Source organism: Abramis brama (genome assembly GCF_963993115.1).
Source record: "Abramis brama genome assembly, chromosome: 13".
In the NCBI taxonomy this organism is placed as follows: Eukaryota; Metazoa; Chordata; class Actinopteri; order Cypriniformes; family Leuciscidae; genus Abramis; species Abramis brama.
The window spans coordinates 37,553,736-37,575,779 of record NC_139975.1 but is presented as its reverse complement, the minus strand read 5'-3'; the positions used below and the strand labels follow the sequence as shown (position 1 = coordinate 37,575,779).

At 40.6% G+C, this 22,044-nt stretch overlaps 1 protein-coding gene across 8 annotated transcripts in view; it reads right to left on the bottom strand.

The window, feature by feature from the left end:
• limch1b (LIM and calponin homology domains 1b) overlaps nucleotides 1-22,044 on the bottom strand; it is a 131,172-nt gene that overhangs the window by 69,590 nt on the left and 39,538 nt on the right. For 7 of the 8 annotated variants that reach the window (XR_014608759.1, XR_014608760.1, XM_084133388.1 and 4 more), the window contains exons 2-4: nucleotides 14,041-14,111; nucleotides 9,990-10,059; nucleotides 915-1,018 (exon numbers count right to left, since the gene is read on the bottom strand). Coding sequence is in view for 5 of the 8 variants with exons in the window: in XM_084133388.1 (XP_083989514.1) it covers nucleotides 915-1,018; nucleotides 9,990-10,059; nucleotides 14,041-14,111 (245 nt within the window). In the remaining 3 variants the exon portion in view is untranslated. Of the gene's footprint in view, nucleotides 1-914; nucleotides 1,019-9,989; nucleotides 10,060-14,040; nucleotides 14,112-14,259; nucleotides 14,342-22,044 lie in introns of those variants that run through there. The other variant, XM_084133393.1, reaches the window with a different exon arrangement.

Genomic DNA, 22,044 nt, shown 5'->3' with positions numbered 1-22,044 from the left:
TTATCATGTGCTGACTATATTACATTTACTAAATTAAAAATAAATAATTGAAAAATAAATCACTTCAATATATAATTGAAACTGAAACTGAAATAGTTTCTTTATTTGCTATACTTTAGATAGCAACTTCTTGATTCTGTAATCCACTTATAGAATCTAACAAATAATAAAAAAAGAAATAGTTGAATTGACTAAAATTTGAAGAAGTAAACGCTGTAACCAACAGTGCACTCAGTGAGTCTGTGTCCATAAGAGTTCTGTCTCATCATGTATTAGACACAACTACACAAACACACTAAAGTGATGAAGATGAAGAACAGGAGCTCCTGCTAATGACGCTTGTTGGCCAGACAGAGAAACTTGCTGAAGGTTGTAAGTTTGGTACCATGTTGATTTTGATCAACATCTGTCTTTCTTTCTATTATTTAGTTTAGAGTTTTTACCATTGAGGACTGAAAAGCATCATGTATTAATGTGAACTATCCCTCTCTGAACTAAGGGTCAGAGAAAGGGTCAAATGGTTGTATGACAATTATACAATACACAAATGAGAGTTTAAAATATCTTATTTATTAGATCTCTTTCCAATAAACATCTATGAAAATATATAAGCAATGGTTAAAATACTCACAGAAGACACTATATATTATCTGAGTAAATCTATACAGTAAAATGATCCGATTTTGTGAGAAAATCTTAAAAATACTTCAATCAGTTTTAATGAGTTTGTTTTGCACTAGAAACCAAAATATTTGGGGATTTTTATCGAGCTCCACTGTTCAAATAACATATTGCGACATAAGAAATTATAGCAACGTCTTAGCAAAATCCAGTGTTTCTAAGTAAACAAGCACACAGGCGTACACACACACACACACACACACACAGACAGTGTAACGACTGGTTGATCTTACTTGTTGGTGCGTGTGGAGGTGTCCTGTAGATCTTCAGGATCGAACAGCTGCGATCCCTTCAAACCCAACTCCTCACAACCCTTCAGGAAGAGCGCCACATTATCCTAAACACACACACACACACGTGAGCGGATCCTGCATGATCGCATCGCCAGGACTAAATGCACACACACACCGTTAAAGAGCAAGAGGGGAGGCAAACCGACGCCAGTGGTTTTGGACACTCACTGCCTGTGCCTCTCTCTCTCTCTCCCTCTCTCTCTCTTGCTCACTCCCTCTCTCTCTCTCTCTCCCTCTCTCTCTCTCTCTCTCTCACTCCCTCTCTCTCTCTTGCTCACTCCCTCTCTCTCTCTCTCTCTCTCTCTCTCTCTCCCTCTCTCTCTCTATCTCTCTCTCTCTATCTCTCTCTCTCTCTCTCTCTCTCACTCCCTCTCTCTCTCTTGCTCACTCCCTCTCTCTCTCTCTCTCTCTCTCTCTCTCTCTCTTGCTCACTCCCTCTCTCTCTCTCTCTCTCCCTCTCTCTCTCTTGCTCACTCCCTCTCTCTCTCTCTCTCGGCAAGCTTATACTGTTGATCGCACGCTCTACCTCAGGTGCAGGAATGTCTCTCTCTCTTTCAGGTGACTCTGGGTCTTTTGTTGAAGTATGCAACCTGAGCTGTGTTATCCGCTCTGTTCCTCTCTCCTCTGGTTCCCAGCTCCAGTGAAAGGCCCTGGACCCCTCCCTTCAGTCTCTCTCTCTCTCTCTCAAGCGGACCTGGAAGGGTGGCACAGTTTCCTGCCCCTAGTGATTGTTGTCACTCTGTTGTTTTGCAGGGACACAACCTTTTATCTCACGCCCATGTGTGTAAGCGAGAGAGAGAGAGAGAGAGAGAGAGAGAGAGAGAGAGAGAGAGAGAGAGAGAGAGAGAGAGAGAGAGAGAGAGAGAGAGAGAGCCCTGCCCCTAGAACTGAATCCGGCTCATTTATACACAATAACATATATGCACATATAGACAAATATAAGAGCAACATTTCGATGTTGTCACAGTATGTTGCAGAAGTTTGCAGTACCGCTCCCCAGAGTCAAGGTTTTGTCAGCTGAACCCAAAGATTTAATTATTTAGTGCCTGCTGAGATTTTAAGTCTTGCAATATATTCAGTGGGTCCAAAAGTCTGAAACCACCTTGAAAATGTGGGATTTTCATTTAAACCTGGAAACAAAGAAATATTTCAGATTCTGGACTATTTCTCAGTCACTGATGAAATAAGTATATTTGTGCCATTGATCATGTGACTTTGTACAGACGGATCGTTCTCAAATCAAGCTTGGAGAAGTAATCAGGACACAGCTGAACAGAATAACTAATCAATCAGTAACTAAGGAGACTAATGAGAACTCAAACAGAACATGAACGTGATATACTGCCCCGGGAGTGGGAGTGCGGGCGCTTTGGGGGAGGACGAGGAGCAGGCGAATGGCTGGCGAATGATGGAGATACTAGCAGAAACAGCCACAGTGGCTCAGGCGGGAAGAGACTGGAAGGAGGCAGACGGAGGCCCAGAGCTCAGCCTGGATGACATCCTACGACAGGACGAGCCATAGAGGTGGACTTGATGCCATGTGGGCGATGCACGCCGATGGAGTCGATGGTGGAGGAGCCCAATGCACAGATGAAGAGCAAATAGTAAAGAGGGAGATCGCAGGCCCCAGAGGGACCTCGAGGTGGAGCCAGGGTGTGTCAAGCCTGAGGCGGAGGGCCGAGGTGGAACCGGCGGCAGCTAGACGGAGCCGTAGGGAGGGAGAGACGGAGCATGGGGGCGGCTCATAAGTCCGTGGCGTAGATGTGCGACATCCGACCTAGGGGCAGGGGGACATGCTCTTCAAACACACACAAAAACTTTCCACAGTCCATCCGCAACTCTCTCTCTGAGGCAGGAGTGTGGGTAGGGCTCCTATCCAATCACTCGTACACCACGATAACTCCCTCGAGGACGGGCGAAGTTGCCGGCACAGACGTGTTTTGAGGCTCAGGCTCCAGGGCGGTGGCTGGTTCAGTCAGGTTCTCTGGCTCTTGATGGCGTTTGGGCTCTGGGTCGCGGGCTGTAAGGGGAAGACCTCTCAGCCCAAATACTCCATCAAATTCCTCATTTCGGGGAGGAGATTGACCCCTGGTAAGTCCATTTTGATATTTAAATATACTCAATATAAGTGCCCGTTCTTCTGTAATGGGTAGCTGTGGCGAATTAATCATACATCGACGGAAATATGATAACAACAGTCTTTTAATAAAACACTTAGTAAAACTGTAGAATACTGCACCCTGCTGTACAGAAGCTCACTGCACAGAATAGCTGATCACAAGCCAGCAGCCATATCACCCTGTAGCCCAAGACTGGTCGCCCACCGAAGCTCAGCAGGGTTGAGCCTGGTGAGTGCCTGGATGGGAGACTCCTGGGAAAACTAGGTTTCTGCTGGAGGAGGTGTTAGTGAGGCCAGCAGGGGGCGCTCACCCTGTGGTCTGTGTGGGTCCTAACACCCCAGTGTAGTGATGCTAACACCCAACGTGGTTCAAACAATGTCTGTGCAAAAGTCTTGATTAGACCGTTAATTTCTCCGACATATGAAGATAGTTTGTTGTAGGAGTACAACCAAAATAAGTGAATGTGGTCCTAATGTATGTGTAGATGTCAGGAGTTGTTTCTCGGGCATTAGTTCTGCAATTATTATCCGGCTAACTTACAGTACATTCATGTGATTTATGGTGCTGTACTGCATAGCTGTGTTTATGAGAAACTAGGAGAATTGCTACTTGCTGCCCACTACTAACATCACTGATATATTAGAATAGGCCGTGAAACATTGAATAACTGACAATATTGAAGAACAACTTCCAACTATTGTAGTGGTTCACTGGCAGACAGTTACTCCTCCGACATTGCTGTTACACACAGCTGGCATGTGCTGAACCCAGACCACGGTGAAGCCAGATGGAGATGCACCAAGTACACTACAAGAAACTTGTTTTCACTCATCCATTCTGCTTCACATTGGGAATAGAGATATCCGTCTGCTTTAGTTTGGAACGTCACAGATCCTTCAGAAGGGCAAAAATATGATTGAACACATGTAACAGTGTCAAAGCTGAAAGTCTCCAGCATTTCAACATGTGCAACAACACGCACTTCCTCCCTATTCTCCTTCCCCTCCATCCATACAGCCTCCCCGCCAGGAATAACATGCAAACAATGCGCTGACACCTGCAGAAAGGGAACTGGTGAGCAGACATAATATCAGGGAAAGTAAGAAGCAGACAGCTGACACTCGACGCAATAGAAAACACATTTCTTATAGTTTTAAAATATGACTTTAAGTGCAAACTTTTCAGATGTTTCCAACAGAACGTCTGCAAATAATATGGTTGCTATAAACATATGCAAGATTTATGGATGTGTTTGGTTTGATCTTACCGTTAAGAGAATTGAAACATTTGGCAGAACCTTTGAAAATCTCTTGAAGCTATGTACTGAGATTATTTACCCAGTTCATTTTAATTATGATTTATAACTCTTGGCTATTTTGATAAGAGCTGAGAACATCCATCTATTCAAGTTCCTTATGAAAACTCTGACAAAATCTCGAAAACATTCCAGGTATGCGCTTGAGGAACTAAAACACTGCTGTATTACAGGAGTTTATGCAAAATGAACAACAAGCCACGGCGAACTGGAGACCGCCTAACTGTAGACTATGAAACAGTGTGTCTGGAGTAAGACTCATTAATCCAAAAACAACACAGGAAAAGGAAGGGGGAGTTAACCTGTTTTATTTTGATGCAGGAGATAACAGATTAAAGAATGTTTGTGCAATTTGCACTTGACGATTGCTTTGCACTTCAAGTGCCAAAAAGACCTGGAACCAATTCATTATTTCAGAAGATGACAGACTTGAGTCTGTCTGAAAATGCAATGATTGCAATAATTCATGCTGTGGCATTATGTTTTGAAATGCTTCATGTTGTGTCAGAATCTCCTGGGCCGTATAACAGACACATCTGCAAAGTTGCGTAATTTCCCTTAAAGCTAAATTCTTTTCAATAAATGGATTAAAGGCAACCACAGTAATATCTTCCCAGAATGCTTTGTAATCCATTTAATTTATTATCTGACAACAAAATCACCCTAGTAAGTAAGATGCGCTTGCCAGATAAAGGAAGGAGGCCAAACACATATTAAAATAAATGGGAAAACAGGATTGCTCTTAAGACTTTACTCACAATTGATCCAACAGCATTTGCTGCTAACTTAACAATACTCTAATAAGCATAAAATACAAATATTGGGCTGATATATTACATTGGGTAAAATATTTTATTTTTAATTAGATTTGAATTGATATTTTTCAGTGTCCAAAATATTATTCACAGGTAAATAAATTTTACATTATCATTGTCAATAATATATTTGCTTTCACTGGTTTTCTTTTTTTCCATTTTTTTGTCTTGATCCAGTGTTTGTAGCAAAGTTAAAATGTCATGATTATTTCAAGATCTAAATGATCACCTGCTGCAAAGGACAATTTGCCACGTTTCATATTTCATATCAGTAATGGTAAATACAAAACTTGTAATTATCTGTTATTGTTTCTGATCAAGAGATTCTGTTTTATTGCATTTTTAATTTTCTCCTTAAAACTGCAGTGAACCAAAGACAGTCTCAAAAACACGCTTTGAAATCGCTGGTGTTTCGGACGTCACAAACTACCTTGTAACCAATCAGATCAACGTGTGATCGTCAACCAGTGGATCTCTGAGCTGAGTGAGTGAGTGGAGGCAGGGCTCATTTGCATATTCATAGAACCGTGCATACTAAATGAAGCAAGGGTGTCGAGTTACATTCAAAATATTTTAAGCTATGAATACTTTTTTTTTCAAGGAAAAACGCTTGCATATGTCATTTTCTGATCAAAGATGAGTTTTAAGGGATGTCGGAATACTATTGGGTGAATTTGTAGTGGGCGGAGTCACAGAACAAAACAATAACAGAAATTCCGACATGGAATGCACATTTTAAAATAGAATAACTGAAAAATAAGTATGTTAGCATGTTTTTCTAAATATCAGCAAACATATTATTTCTATAGTCACATAAAATAAATACATCAATGAAAAAGCCATTTTTAACAAATTGGTTGAGAGAATGATTCAGTGACGAACTCATAAAGAAAGTGACTTGTTTTGTTCCTGAATTAATCAGCATTTTTTAACAAATCCATTGAATGGATGATTCAATGACTCTCTCCTGAATGAATCAGTGTTTCTGAAAGAATCAATTCAGTGAATGATTCAAATAAACACAGTCACTTGTCTCCAACTACTGTCGCCGCAAGAGTGAGGGGAAGTTATTCTGATTCAACATGAATTTAACACAATAATGATGTGCACCGATAAATCATTCAGAATAAACACGGCAAGATTCCATTAAAAAAAAAAGAATTGTCCATTTTGATTTCATGGTGACTTATATTGTAATAATGTTGCTGCCAACCATTTGCAACATCTTTTGCAGTGTGCATATGATGCATACAGTAGGTATCTAGATAGATGATAGATCCAGAGTTAATGTAATGCAAACACAAGAGATCTTGTCTGATATAACGGGCGAGAGGATGCATTCCAGGGCTTTAATGTGCAATAAGATATTGTGGTGTAATTGTAGCTCTGGGATCACAGCGAGACACGGGGGAAACCAGGCAGAGAGCGATAGAGAGAGAGATTTGAGGAATGCTGGCGTGTAATTACCCATGCCTGTTACGAGCCATAGGAGGGGTGGACGGCGAAGATAAGACGGCCCGGCCAAACCACACTTCCTTCAAAACACTCATTCTAAGCGCCGGCTGATTAACACCTGTTATTTTTGCAATGTCTTCCTTCAAACTCTTATTAAGTTTTCTATTATGCCAGAGTCGCCGCCCTCTCTAGTGCACACTTGTTTTCATTCACTCAGAGGAGCGCACGGGACTCGGCACTGATGTCAGAGGACAAAAGGAGGTGGAGGGCGAAACTGAAAGAACACCCTTAAAGAAAACAAGAGGTGCATTCATTAGCCTGAAACCTCAGCGTGATTTTAACCCAATATAAAGTTTAACATTTTGACTAATATCCGCTTGCAGCTGAACTCTGAAAGCACACGATGACCTTAAAGCTTTGCCAACATCAAGCTACCAAACCTGTGCCATGAAGCAACTCAAGAAGATTCATCAGATTCCCTGCAGATGTGTTGATCTCTGTCGAAGGGGAACGTGAACGCTCTCGAACGTCACACTGACTCTGACGCTGGATTATCTGACCATTCAGAGAACACATATCTTACATTATCTCAAACATAAACATCAAGTGATTTTCCCAGGGATTCTGTGAACGATGTAAACTTTTCAAAATGTTTTCAGAAACATTTACATATTAATCTCAGTGCAGCCAGATATTTGTGTCTGAGAGGCATCACTGAGGAACTGCATCCTAACAGCAAAATGATTTACTTTTGTTTTTATATTCTCAGCAATAAAAATAAAAAATACCATATTTCAGAAGGAAAAATGAATTTAACCCACCCATTTAACCCATAAGAGTTTCATGATCAGCACTTCATAAAGCCAAAGGTTAAACCAACAGAATATTTCCACAAAGCATTCATGTACCATCAACAGTTTGGGGTCAGTAAGATTTTTAATGTTTCTGTCTCTTCTGCTCACCAAGGCTACATTTATTTGATCAAAAATACAGTAAAATTATGAAATATTATTCCAATGTAAATCAGCTGTTTTCTATGTGAATATATAGTAAAGTGTAATTTATTCCTGTGATCAAAGCTGAATTTTCAGCATCATTACTCCAGTCTTCAGTGTCACATGATCCTTCAGAAATCATTCTAATATGATGATTTGATGATCAAGAAACATTTATCAATGTTGAAAACAGTTAATATTTTTGTGGAAACCATGTTTTTCAGGATTCTTTGATGAATAGAAAGTTGAAAAGAACAGCATTTATTTTAATCTTTTGTAACATTATAAATGTCTTTACTGTCACTTTTGATCAATTTAATGCGTCCTTGATGAATAAAAGTATTGATTTCTTTCAAGAAGTAAAATGTATAATGTAAGCACTGCCTGAATCTGCAGTTCTAATCTGACAGCAACTTTAGTCAGTGAACACACTTTCACCAGTCTGCCAGGAAGTAAAGTGTTGTTCACATGTTTCCAGGCAGATTTACCATGAGATTTAACTTGAAAATGTTCCGATAAGAGCATCTTGTGTGTCAGTGGCAGGAAAACATTTCACATGATCAGTGTCACAAATAATAGAGCAGAATTGTATATATTTCTTAGTCATTTTACATCATAAGAGGCTTTTCACACAGTGCTTAACCCCGCGTTATCATCGCTGATGTGCTGTTACAGCTAGATATTTAACACCCAACACCAAATCCAGCACCTCATATTCACACACTTCACTCAGCCACAGAAAAACATTGGAGGGGAAAAATGGAAAATGCATCAGTTGAAGTGAAGTAAGGTTTTACTTTTACCTTTATAGTCTGAAAAGTCCATTTCAGAAAAGATGATAGCAGTCTGCAATATATATTTATTTACACAACAGTTCTTTCTGGTTCTCAAATCTGATTGGCTGAGAGCCTTTTCCAGCAGTGCGATATTCTCCCAGTATCAGAACTGGAACCGTTTCACCGTTTGTATCACTCCGTCTGCGACTGTCATGGCGGTCCAGCAAATCCACCATATTTCAAAAAAAATACTACTGTTGTTGTGTCACAAAATGTAGTTTTAAAAGTTTTTTATGCGAGAATGTAGTTATTTAGATGTCAAATATGTGACTAATATATAATCAAAGTGCCTATTTTACAATCTGTTGATACGCTTTTGCCGATGCGAGCTCCAGGCCGTCAGTGGTCGTTCAGTGCTCATGATCCCGCAGAGAACAGCATCATCTCGGATAGTCCTTCGGGAATTTACAGATGGTATGTAGATAGTGGTTAAACATGAGATATACACTGAACAAAATTATAAACACAACACTTTTGTTTTTGGCCCCATTTTTTCATGAGCTGAACTCAAAGATCTAAGACTTTTTCTATGAACACAAAAGGCCCATTTCTCTCAAATATTGTTCACAAATCTGTCTAAATCTGTGTTAGTGAGCACTTCTCCTTTGCCGAGATAGTCCATCCACCTCACAGGTGTGGCATATCAAGATGCTGATTAGACAGTGTGATTATTGCACAGGTGTGCCTTAGGCTGGCCACAATAAAAGGCCACTCTAAAATGTGCAGTTTTATCACACAGCACAATGCCACAGATGTCGCAAGTTTTGAGGGAGCGTGCAATTGGCATGCTGACTGCAGGAGTGTCCACCAGAGCTGTTGCCTGTGAATTGAATGTTCATTTCTCTACTATTAGCCGTCTCCAAAGGCGTTTCGGAGAATTTGGCAGTACATCCAACCGGCCTCACAACCGCAGACCACGTGTAACCACACCAGCCCAGGACCTCCACATATAACTCCACCATCTTCACCTCCAAGATCAACTGAGACCAGCCACAGCTTGTTCCAGGTCCTGCCAATATCCAGCAACTTCGCACAGCCATTGAAGAGGAGTGGACCAACATTCCACAGGCCACAATCAACAACCTGTTCAACTCTATGCGAAGGAGATGTGTTGCACTGCGTGAGGCAAATGGTGGTCACCAGATACTGACTGGTTTTCATACCCCCCCAAACCCCCCGCCCGGAACACAGCCGTGCTGATATACAGCCATATCGCACTGCTACTCCTGTGATATTGCTCATATATAATACAAGGTGCATAACGCTTGAGCCTTTATAGGTATATAAAAAATAAGATTGTTAGCGCCAGTTTATGAATACCCAGGATTAATTGTTTACCCCAGGTAAATTATGAACAATGTGTGTCTTTACCCAGAGTTAACTAGATCAAGTGTCAAAAGCACTAATGTTTCTTTGTCTTGTTAATTAACAGTGCAAAACTCAGACAAAAGACACAGGGCAGAAACTAGAAACCCTTACCAGAGCAGCTACAGGAGTGGGCAGCCGGTTTATCTTCTTCACCAGACCCGGTCTGATCGAGCTCAGCAGTCTGAGAGAGAGAGAGATTGAGAGAGAGAGAAAGAAAGAGAGAAAGAAAGAAAGAAAGAAAGAAAGAAAGAAAGAAAGAGAGAAAGAGAGAGAGAGAGAGAGAGAGAGAGAGAGAGAGAGAGAGAGAGAGAGACACGATCAATGGAGGTTTCCACATCTGTCTGCATGAACAAGCAACACACACGATCAGGTTTCCTCACACCAGACGCTCTTCAGCTACTGATAACATTCCAAAGAGAAATTAAAAGTTCCAAACAAATTCCTTTTCTTGTGTTGGAGTAAGATTTCTTTAGCGAGTGTTAGGCAGAAAAAAAGGTGTAAATGTGATTATCCTTTTGTGAGCAAGGGTGTCCTCGAGGGATACAGTAATCTAGAGGGCTACTTGTTTGATATACTCAACAGTATTCAATTAATTATGAATATAACATGGTGGTGCGCTTTTACTTTACTTTTAATCACCATCATATGGGAAATAATAAAACATCTTCATACCCTGGTTCAGGCTTACAAGCATTTTAAATTTATTCAACAATCATTCCTGAAATATTTTCACCACAGGGGGACTTTAAATGATAAGGTGTTTCCTCACAAAAGCGGTTTATTCAGTGTAGTGAAGCCTACATCCATCAAAACAAACGGCCTCTGCTCTCCTTCCCTGCGTACCAGCGTTAGCATTAGCCATCAGCTTCTTTGGCTAAAGGTTGCAGGCTTGCCTTCTCGTGGCTTTGCCAGCACTGCTCTGGACTCGCTCGCTGTTTACTGGGCCAAACGGATAAATGCTCCACGCTGCGCACTTCAAATTAGTTTTGAAGCGTTTGCTATCCGATGTTTCTCATACGCAACACAAATGACAGTGCATAATCAAAGAGAGTTGGGTAACTTTGTAGTAGCACTAGTGCAAAGTTTTAGAAAAGGTCCCAAAATGATACCATTTAGTCACCGTCTGGAGCCCTGATTTACAGCGGATCTCTAATGGAAAGTTGGAGCTATTAATGTGCTTAGCGGACAACTCACAGGCTCCATGCTGGAGACCACTGGCATAAAGTCATAATGTGACCCTTAAATATTATTCTTGTTGGAGTAAAGGCCATGAAACGCAAGCTGACCTTCAGCCGTCTGTTGGCCTAGTCTCTGTTGGCACCAGTTGGACCAGCATCTGTGGTTTTTGGGCGATTGAGTGTGTTGAATTGGCGGCAAAGCCTGTCGTTGAGAGAAATCATTCTGATTGGCTGTTCAACCAGTGCATGAGAAGAACAACAGACGTGAAGTGCTCACTGAAGCCTCTTCTCAACAGATGATCAGACTGTTCATTTAGATTAAAACACAGTTTCTTTTACTGAGTATGGGCTGAAAAAGCTAATGTGCAGTTTAGGGGCTCTGACTGAAGACAAGCACACTAAACTCAACAGTGTACAGATCCCGAAGGACTGAAGACTACACACACACAACATGATCTGATAGACCATTAAATGTGCAGTACCATGGCTGTCAAGTTTCAGGAAGGAGAGCAAAATAAACGCCTTTCTGTAGTAAAACATTCAGGAAGTTTGTATGTTTTTGGTGTCGCGCTGGAGAAATGTTTAAGGAAACACCTGGAGCGTCTGAAAGGAATCAGACATGAGGGCTTTCACGGGCCAGACACACAGAAGTCAGGCTGAGGACACACATTAATGCTGAAGATCATACATCATGCTTATATAGTAGCCTTGACCTGAAAACATCACTAACTGAAGAGCAGCTCGTCAGAATTAAAACCGTATGTGTGACTCTAGAGTCCATTAACTTGCTGATGTCCTGAGGAGGATTTGGGTCGGCGCGTTTTTCATCTGAACTAACCTTCAGCACACACACACACACACACACACACACACACACACACACACACACACACACACACACACACACACACACACACACACACACACACACACACACACCTCTCTATGAAGCCTCCATTGTTTTCTAATATAACAGAGGCAGATCAGAGCTGAAGTGTAATAACCATCAATATAAGCAGAATATAAGAAAAAGACTGGAAACGCATCTATTTTTGACCAATGTGTTCAGATTCGGATACTGTGACCTCAAAATTCTTCATTGCTAAAAAAGCGTAAGGGCCGTTTACACGACACCGTTTTCAACTCAAAACTGAGAACTTTATATGCGTTTTGGCCGTTCATTTCCACAACAGCGGCATTCTGAGGGCCTGGAAACGCAAACTTTTGAAAACGTGTTTCAGAGTGCAAGTTCTTGAAAGCGATGACGTTATCGTCTCCGTGCATAAAACAACTATTTGTGGAAACGGTGATGTCATGCACATGTGTGTTCAGTCTATAGGCATAGGTGTTTCTTTACAGGTGACATCGCCATCTACTGGCCTGACAGCAGAATGCAGCGTTTACAGCCGCTGTCACAGATCCGAGTGCACAGGGATAGTTTTGAAAACGCGATTGAATCTAGAAAACGGTCCGACTGTGGCGCTGAGGGGATGAGAGATGATGGCATGAGCTTTAGTGTGGAAACATCTGTATATCCAGCTCTTGTTAGTGTCATACATGCCATCAAATGAAGATCTGCTGGATACGGTGGGGGAAATGCAAAGCTCTACGAGAAATTATATCAGAATGTTATCCGTATGTCTCTGTGCTGGAGAAGCTCATTTTTCCACTGCTGTTCACAGGCTAAGATGTTTATTACTTGTTTTTCCTGTGTGAGACAATGCAAATGTGATGGGAAACTGTCCTCACAAGAGTTCCTCAGATGATCAGCTTCTTGACAGCTCAAGAAAACACTGTGAGCTTGTAGGCTGGATCCAGTTGTGTTTCAGATCCACCTGTCCTGAAGTGTCTAACTGTGATTGGTTGATTTTCATGTCAGTCAGACTGATCTTTCCTGTCTGAGCGAGCAGATCTTCAGCATTAAGAACAATGCGAGGTAACGTGTGTGTTTATGGAAAGGGGATTGTCTGTGTGTACATACTGTATTTGTTAATGAGAAGCAGTGTTGATCTAAAACTCCCAACACAAACACTGCTGTTAACAATTAGTCTAATGGAAACCAACGCTGATGAAAACTGGCCTTCAAAGCTTCTGCTCAAATCAAACAAGACTGCACATATGAAATGAGACGTGTCCTGCAGCTTCGCCCTGAGAAAAAGAGCCAGTGTTCACACACGTGACTCCAGGAGATCTCAACAACGACTCAAACAGTGACTGGATTTGCCCAGAAAAAAAAATGTTGATCAATATGAACTCAAACATACCAAGAGCAGATTATATGCGGTCCACATTCAGTTTACAGCTTATATTTTTAACATTTGCGTCTATTTCAATGCTCGTAAATAAGTTTAGGACAGCACCATACATTTTAATATATTATATCAAAAGTTATTACTTAAAGGGGTAGTTCACCAAAACTTCTGTCATCATTTACTCATTCCAGACCTGTATGACTGATTTCTTCTGCGTTGGGGTCAAACATCATTAGACCTCAATGTCCTTCATTGAATTTTCATTTCTGAGTGAAATTATAATAATCCCGTATCCACCTCAATACCAGCACTAGTGTTTCACAATACAACAAGACACCGAATATAAAGTGGGAGTGAATATTCCTCAGGGTGGTGAGAAGGGATCAGATCCCACACCTACTGTACTAATCATCTCAAACCAAAGGAACAACTCCAGAACAAGCCTTAAACATGTCTAAAGTCCAGAACGTATAAGACTAGTTCTGATTAAAGCTGTCCGAGCTGAAGACAGGCATGTTTACTGTACTGTGTCTCTCTGATGACGGAGGATCAAAGACGTGTTCCTGCTAAAGAAAACCACATCTGCCAGAACAAGACAAACTCCAGAAGACACATTTAAAAACAAGCATTAAAAACCGTTCACAAACATATGCAAAATGTGTGTGTGTGTGTGTGTGTGTGTGTGTGTGTGTGTGTGTGTGTGTGTGTGTGTGGTTTGAGAGAGTTACTCACTCGCACAGTAAGATGCCGTTGTCAAGTCCAGCTCTGAAGTCCCTGTCAGAGAAACTCCTGCCGGTCACCGCCTGCAACACACACACACGTGTTTATCACACAGCAGTCAAAAGCACGGTGTGTAGTTTTCAGTGTTTATACTAGCGTTTCTCAGAGAAGACTCTGGCATTACAATAGAGGAAATTCAAGATGGAAATCAACAACACAACAGGAAATGACCTTCTATGACACAGCGCAAATCAAAGCTTATTCCACTGCTTATTTCAGAGAGAGAGAGAGAGAGAGAGAGAGAGTGACAGAGTGTGAGAGAGAGAGAGAGAGAGAGAGAGTGTGAGAGAGAGAGAGAGAGAGAGAGAGAGAGAGAGAGAGAGAGAGAGAGAGAGAGTGTGAGAGAGTGTGAGAGAGTGTGAGAGAGAGAGAGAGAGAGAGAGAGAGAGAGAGAGAGAGAGAGAGAGAGAGAGAGAGAGAGAGAGAGAGAGAGAAATAAATAGTCCCGCTCTCTCTCTCTAACAGGCTTGGAGTAAGCGGCCGTCATTCCGGCTAAATCTCTTTCTCAGGCGAGCGTCATGCTAATTATTGCTGACATGTGGGATTTACCTTCTGTGCCGCTCGTGTTTTCCTCCCGCAGAGGCAACGTAAGCAGGTTACGCACACACAGTTTATATAGTGCTAGAATTATTACATAATAAAGCAGCTCATTTATTTAAGTGCATTTTACAATCCTTCCTCAAAATAGCTGAGATCTACTAAACGCTTTTATAGTCCAGAAAGAACAACTTGGCAGGAGATTGGCTGGAGTTACACACTTGAGCCTCAGATCTGAGGAAAAGACAAAGACACCACAATAGCAGTTTCTACGAAATACCAGTTTCTGGCATATATAACTTTTTATGCTTTTCCCAACAAACAAAGCTAAAATTACACTATACTTAAGCAGTGTCTGTGTCCACGACAGTCGTTCAGGAACTGTGAATAGAAGAAGAAGAACAAACCACATGTGTGAAAATAAAAGTCTCTGATTGTGGAATGAGGGAACAATTATATCTGAAAATATTTTTGTTGCATTTTTCTTAGTTAAAATAATCACTTCTTTACATTAATTAAATAATGCCAAATTAATTTAGTAAAAAGGACACTGGCCAAGATTAAACACACTGTAGTCTCAGTCATTTCTCTTCTGCTGATTCATACTGTACAGAATCATCCACAGAAGGAGAGGATCAGTGAGTATGTGTGCACTGGTCTCATAAAGACCAGGTAATGCAAAATGATCATGACACCATGATTATGACATGAATGTAATGCAGCATCATTCGAGATCAAGGATGTAAAGTTTGTCCAGTAACAGCTGGACTCTACAAATGTATTTATACTGAATACAGATGAACACTTCACAAGATCTAAATGCAGATTTGCCAAAGTTTGTGAGGTATGTGGAATAAAATGTTTATTAGACATTCAAATACCAATCATTTCATTTAGCAAAGTTAGCTACTAGCAGACGATAGACCATTATATACTGGCTCGGCCAAATAAAAATGGACACTGTATTTTCCATTTAAACATTATCTGGCCTCAACAGAAGTGTTGGCTTGTATATTGATACCTGTTCGTAAGTTAGTCAAAAGTACCGGTGCTTCGGGACCAATTCTGTCCTGAAATTAAAAAAATGTGGTGATACCATCATTTCTGCAAACAATCAATTTAAAGTCCCTCTGTAGTCAATAATTTTATCCCTTAAAACTCATCTCTGATCACCAAAATTACATATTTAAAATTTTTTTCCTTGAAAAAATGTTTCCATGCCTTAAAATATGAATGTATTAAATGTAACTCTACACCCTTGCCTCATTTAGTATACGTGGTTCTTTAAATATGCAAATGAGCCCCGCCTCCACTCACTCACCCGGCTCAGAGATCCACTCGTTGACGATCACACGTTGACCAGGGGTGCGTATCCCGTACAACGCCGTAACTCGCTGCTTCACTACAATGCATCGTTGAAGAAATCAACTAGCTAGTCACAACTGTTTCCCGAAACTATATTGTTGCTAATTGGTCGTTCAACCGCGTTAGTTAATTAGAGATTGAATTAACACTAGATGTTTTGGTATAAATTACGCACATGACATCTGAGGACTATTTCTCATTTTTCTCAGTTATTTGGCTTTATTTCCAGATTCAATCATAGGCTCGTTCTTACGTACTAGAGCATGTTCACACATGCGCACTTCAAAAAAAGTATTTTAAATCTCTTGACAAACTAAAAGACGTAAATTACATTTGTATGTATTCTAAATATAAGATATAGATTGTACTGTATGTCAGCTTTCTTATTCTGCTCAAGATAAGGATTTAATGAGTCCACATGTCATGCAAACAAGAAACTGCTTCTAACCACAGATTACGAGAGCTGTCGGTCCAAACACACAACTCTGCGATGCTGTTTGCGAATGTTCATTTGAACTATGTTTTCGGGAAACTATCAGTTGAACTGTTGATAATGATGGAGCTTGCGATCAGGAAACACACCAGATTGGTTTCAAAGCGTGTTTTTGAGACTGTCTTTGGTTCACTGCAGTTTTAAGGAGAAAATACTCAGCAATGGTGTCGACTTATGAATTTACACTTGGTTTGACTTAAAGCATATTAAAAACACCACATAGACACATAAACAACATTAAAAGCTGGATTTTCACCACAGGGGACTTTAAATATTTAGAAGTTTGTGTGTATCAACGTACGTTGAGGTATGCTATGCTTCTTGTAGGCTATTCTGTGAGTTGGTGGCAGTCTGACGGCATAAATAAGGTGAATTCAACAACAACAACAACAACAACAGAAAAGATTAATCATGGATGATAATGCACCAGGTCATGCTAAAACGAGACTTTAAGGAGGAGTGGGAGACAGAATTCCTCCTCACAAATGTCAAAGATCAAGCTGTATGCCTCATCTGTGGAGCGGTGGCCAAGAGACACAGTGTGGAGAGACATTTCACCACAACCCAAGAGACCTTCAGTGGCCTTATCCACCCAGTGCATTACTGAGGAAAGAAAAAGTTAGCAGGCAGCAAAAAAAAAAAAGTCACAAGCTGCAACCAAAGCTTCATTTTGAGCTGCTAATTTGTGGATGAAACACAAAAAAAAACATTCTGAGATGTCAAGGGAGCAATGACTGTGATAGCAAACTCTCCGTTTAAAGATCACAAGAGTGGAAATGAAATAATGTCCACACTCTCCGATGTTCAACTCGCAGATAATACAATAACGAGACGAGTCATGGCTGTCAGCGAGCGTAATGGAGCAGCTGGAGTAAGACTTGGGTTCCTGCGGATGCTTCTCCATCCAGTGTGACGAGTCTGTGGAGCAGCTCATGGTTTTCATCAGAATGGTTTTCAGTGAAAGAGGAATTTCTGACAGTAATTCCCCTTCAAGACAACAACGAGGAGTGTTGATATTTATAATGCGGTGAAGAAGTACTTAATGGACAAGAACGTGCCATTTGAAAAGCTGGTAACATCTGATGACTACTGGATCTTTCCTTCCTAACTCACATCACTGGGAAACTGAATCATCTGAACTGTGAACTGCAAGGCAAACGTAAGACAATCAGTGACATTATCAGTGCTGTAAAAGCATTCAAAGCCAAAATCAGCCGTATTTACAGGGGAAGAAATTACATCACTTTCCATCCATGCAGTCGATGCTTCTGCATCTGAGGTCTTTGACAGGGCATTACATCAGGACTTTGAACTCAGGCTTGGACAAAAATCTGAGGACAGATTCAGTGACTTTAATACGCTGGAACCATGTGTGTCCTTCACTGCAAATCCTTTCATGCAAGTGGACATTTTACACATTTCTGAGAAACTGAGTGATGCATATTTAACCTGGTTTCTAGTGAGCTAGAGATGGAGTCTCTCCCTCTGCAAACTGACATTAACCTCAAAGCCCATCAGGGGGCAACAGACTTTAGAAAACTTGTTGACCCAGAGACATACATTCATATGTGCACAGCTTCCTGTCTTTTTGGTTCAACTTACATGTGTGAATCTGCATTTTCAGTTATGAATTGTATTCATAAACACAGAACAGGCCTTACTGATGGACATTTGGAGGACTGAATTCGAGTTACAGTATCTCTACTCAAGTGATTATAGGGCATTTGTGAAGTGCTGAAATACCATGAAAAGGTTTGATCTACTGTCTGGTACTTTCACTCTTGATACCATGGAACTACCTAAGAAACCAATTCTGACCCTGTCCAGTCCAAACTCTGAAACCCTTGAACAAATTTGGGAACATTAATAAAAACCCTCCAGAACTGGCCAGCAGTATTTTATAGGTCTGTGGAAGATCTGGAACATTTAGTGTGCCTGATAAACCATTCAAACGAACACATATAAAGAATATTTACGAGAGAGCTGTCCATCATAAGAACAGCTGTTTGTGGTGTAGAGCGTCAGCATGAGCCCGTGCACACAGTAGCTTCTGGCCGACGCATGGCATTACTTCACAATGGAAAGCGCGGCGCAGGTCGCCCCGGGCCGCTCCATCAGTCGCTGGAATGCTGCTGCGCGAGGAATGCATCCCAGTGCGCGTCCGCATTGTTTCTCTAAACAATCAAAAGATGTTTCCTTTTTTCTGTGGCTCTGCTCCCGGCGGACGCTTTAATGACATAACAACAGCCCATTCTCACGCATCCGTGTCCAAGTTTACCACTTCCCCGGCTTTGTTGTGCTCAGCAGGAGGAATCCAGATAGGCACAACACAGAAAAGTTACTACAGCAAAAACAAGGCAGAGATTTTCTCATGAGAAGAACAGCAAGCTGATGATGATCTGAACAGCAGGAGATGTTTGAGTGAAGCGTCTCTCTCCAAACCTGAAGGTGACGACTGTAAAATGATGATGATGTTTCGGTGGAGGTTTTACAGTTCATAACTGAACATATAAGTGATGTAATGTTAATATACTGTACCAACCCACTGGCAAATACAATCTGCTTTGCCATGTGATGAATTAAACTTCATCAGAACTAGCACTTCTATGAATAATGACCATTAGAGCGACAGACAATTAAAATAATGGAATAGAAATGAAAAGAATAAGGAAAATAAATTCTTCTACTGAAATAGGGGAAACATTTTTTTAAATAAAACTGAATGTGATTTGTAGGAATGTCAAACTCACTGCCTCTCCTGTTTCCCCAAACCAGTTCAGCACAAACTCCACCCAGCAGCCGATTCTGAAGATTTCATTGGTCAAGCCAATCACAGTGCTGACTGCCTACACCAGGGATGGGCAACTTCGGTCCTGGAGGGTCACTGTCCTACAGAGTTTAGCTCCAACCCTGAAAAAATCACCTGCCTGTAATTTTCTAGTAATCCTGAGGACCTTGATTAGCTTGTTCAGGTGTGTTTGATTAGGGTTGAAGCTAAACTCTGTAGGAGTCCCTCCAGGACCGAAGTTGCCCTACACCAAACACTGATCTCCAACTTCACCCTTCACCTTAACCTTAGCCAATGAAATCTGGGGTTTGAGGAAAGAAAATCACACATCCACTTCCCTAGATTCTGACCTCTGCCTGGTTCTAGGACTCCATTTCCCACAATCCTCTGCCCGGACTCATCATTGGAACCAGCTGGTTGTCATTAGCCAACGATGTGAAGTCTTGTTTGCTTCTGCTTCAATTCTGAGCATTCCTGTATGTTGTTTCTATGCCTGTTCTCTTGTTTGGATTGCTTATCTACTGTTTCTCCATTAATTATGTAGTAATTCATAGTTATTTTTACTTGCAAAAAACATTTTTTTTATGACAATGCAATATTAAACTTAGTTTTGCAATGATTTTACAATTTTTACTATATATAGTAAGATCACTTACAGTTAACATGTTTTTACTGTAGCATTTATACAGCCTTTTTTGTAAAAAATTAAGCTAATTTTCTTAGAATTTCACCATACATTAAGGAGAATACTTTTTATTTTTATTATTAAAGATTATTACATGTTCTCTAGAGTATTTGATTATGACTCGAGGCACTGAGCGTTATTTTTGTATAATGACCACTAGTTTCATCTCTCTTCTCACATTATACAATCACTTCAACTTCATCTCAATTTATTTATTCAGTAGCCATATAACAAACTGGATGATGTAAAGTCATTTTCATGAAATAAACAAGCCCCCGATACGAATTACTCAAACTTTCTCTGTAAGGTGCGATACTTGACACATAAACAGAATTGAATGGAAACAGAAACGCCAGCCTCTCACTGATCTATTCCATACAAATCCTCATATCACAGCATGATCTCACTGCAGAGTCCTTGGAAAACTTCTTGACTTTTGAACTAGCTTCAAAGGCATCAGTGTCCAATCAGAGCGGATTCCTGCTACTGATGAAAATTACCAACAGCACCAAAGCAAACCCTCAGAAACAGACCCAGCCTGTTACCATGGTGATCTCAAGATCATTTTCATAAACCAGCAATCTGAAAGGAAAACCACAGAGTCTAAACACCATCATCAAGTCTGCTACTTCAAGCAATTATCATGCTTCCAGCAACACTTAATTACTGTACAGTTTTCATGAAAAGGCATTGTGAGATCAGAAAATGGGCATCATTCTTTCATGTGCAGTCCTGGCCATCAGACAATAATCCAACTAACTGACTGTATTAGAGTTTTAATGTTTTAATTAGGTTTACATGTTGTCTTAGTCATTTTAGTCCATTTTTTTCCTCTTATCTGTTTTGTGTGTATATGTCTTTAAATGATTATAGGTCTGCCTGTCATGTGAGTGATCACATGACAGGAAACAGGAAATAGACAGTATAAAGGAGGCAGCATGGCATGCAAACATGGTTGTTGCTCACATCACGATCAAAGGGCGATCACCAGCTAACTGGATGTGGAGTTACCTTTGTGGACTTTCCTTTCCAGCACAATTTGGATCATCACTTCCGTGGACTTTGTATACACCGGTGGACATTACTCACATTCACTTTGGGACTAGCAACACGCCAAGATTCTTATGGACTGTTTTAGGGTATGGTGCAACGGACTCCACGCTTTTAACAGCCTAAGTTATTCTAGTTTTATTGTGTTGTTTTAAGTTCCTTGTGAATATTGTAAATGCACTTTATTTATTCATCTTTTTTCTGTTGTCTGTCTCATCATTCTTAAACACTCTCATCCTCACACAGTTTGATTGGACGCCAATTTTAACTCTTGTAACTCAACCGATTGAGCTGAGTGTTACAGCACATGTTTTTAACCGTTTTAAAAACGTAAAACCTTTTATGCATTTTGGCCGTTCATTTACACAACGGTGTTTTGGGTGCCTGAAAACACAAACTTTTGAAAACGCATTTCAAAGTGCAAGTTTTTGAAAACGGTGTTTATGTAAACAACAGAAACACGAAACTCTGAAGACGATGACGTCATGCACATGCGTATACCTTGTTCAGTCTATAGTGTTTTATCGCCATCTACTGGCCTGGCAGCAGAATACAGCGTTTTTAGTGGTTTTCGCAGATCCGTGTGAATGGGGATCGTTTTGACAATGGGTTAGTCGTCTGTACACTGAAAACTTGAAGGAAAATAAAAATGAATCGATGCATCATGAATCAAGAAATTATTCTGGATTGATTCCAATTTTTTCCGAATGCATCGCAATTCTCACTTGAATCGATTCTGAGCTTAGTTTTTAACAGCAGATGGCACTGTGTGCTCTAGAAACAGTCGTAATCTGCTGGCTTCACACACACCACTTGAATCTTCCATAAAATAATCATTCATAAAGTTTGAAAAGGTTGTTTGCAGTGGGATGTTTACATTAATCATAAAAGCATTCTGAGGTGCAAGTTCAACATCCAAGTGTTGTTCTTCGTGAGCATTTGAGTGTGCGGTTAAAACTAGCCTAGAGCACAATCTGCTGTTAAAAACTAAGCTCAGAATCGATTCGAGAGAAAAGCGTGATGCATTCAGAAAAAAAA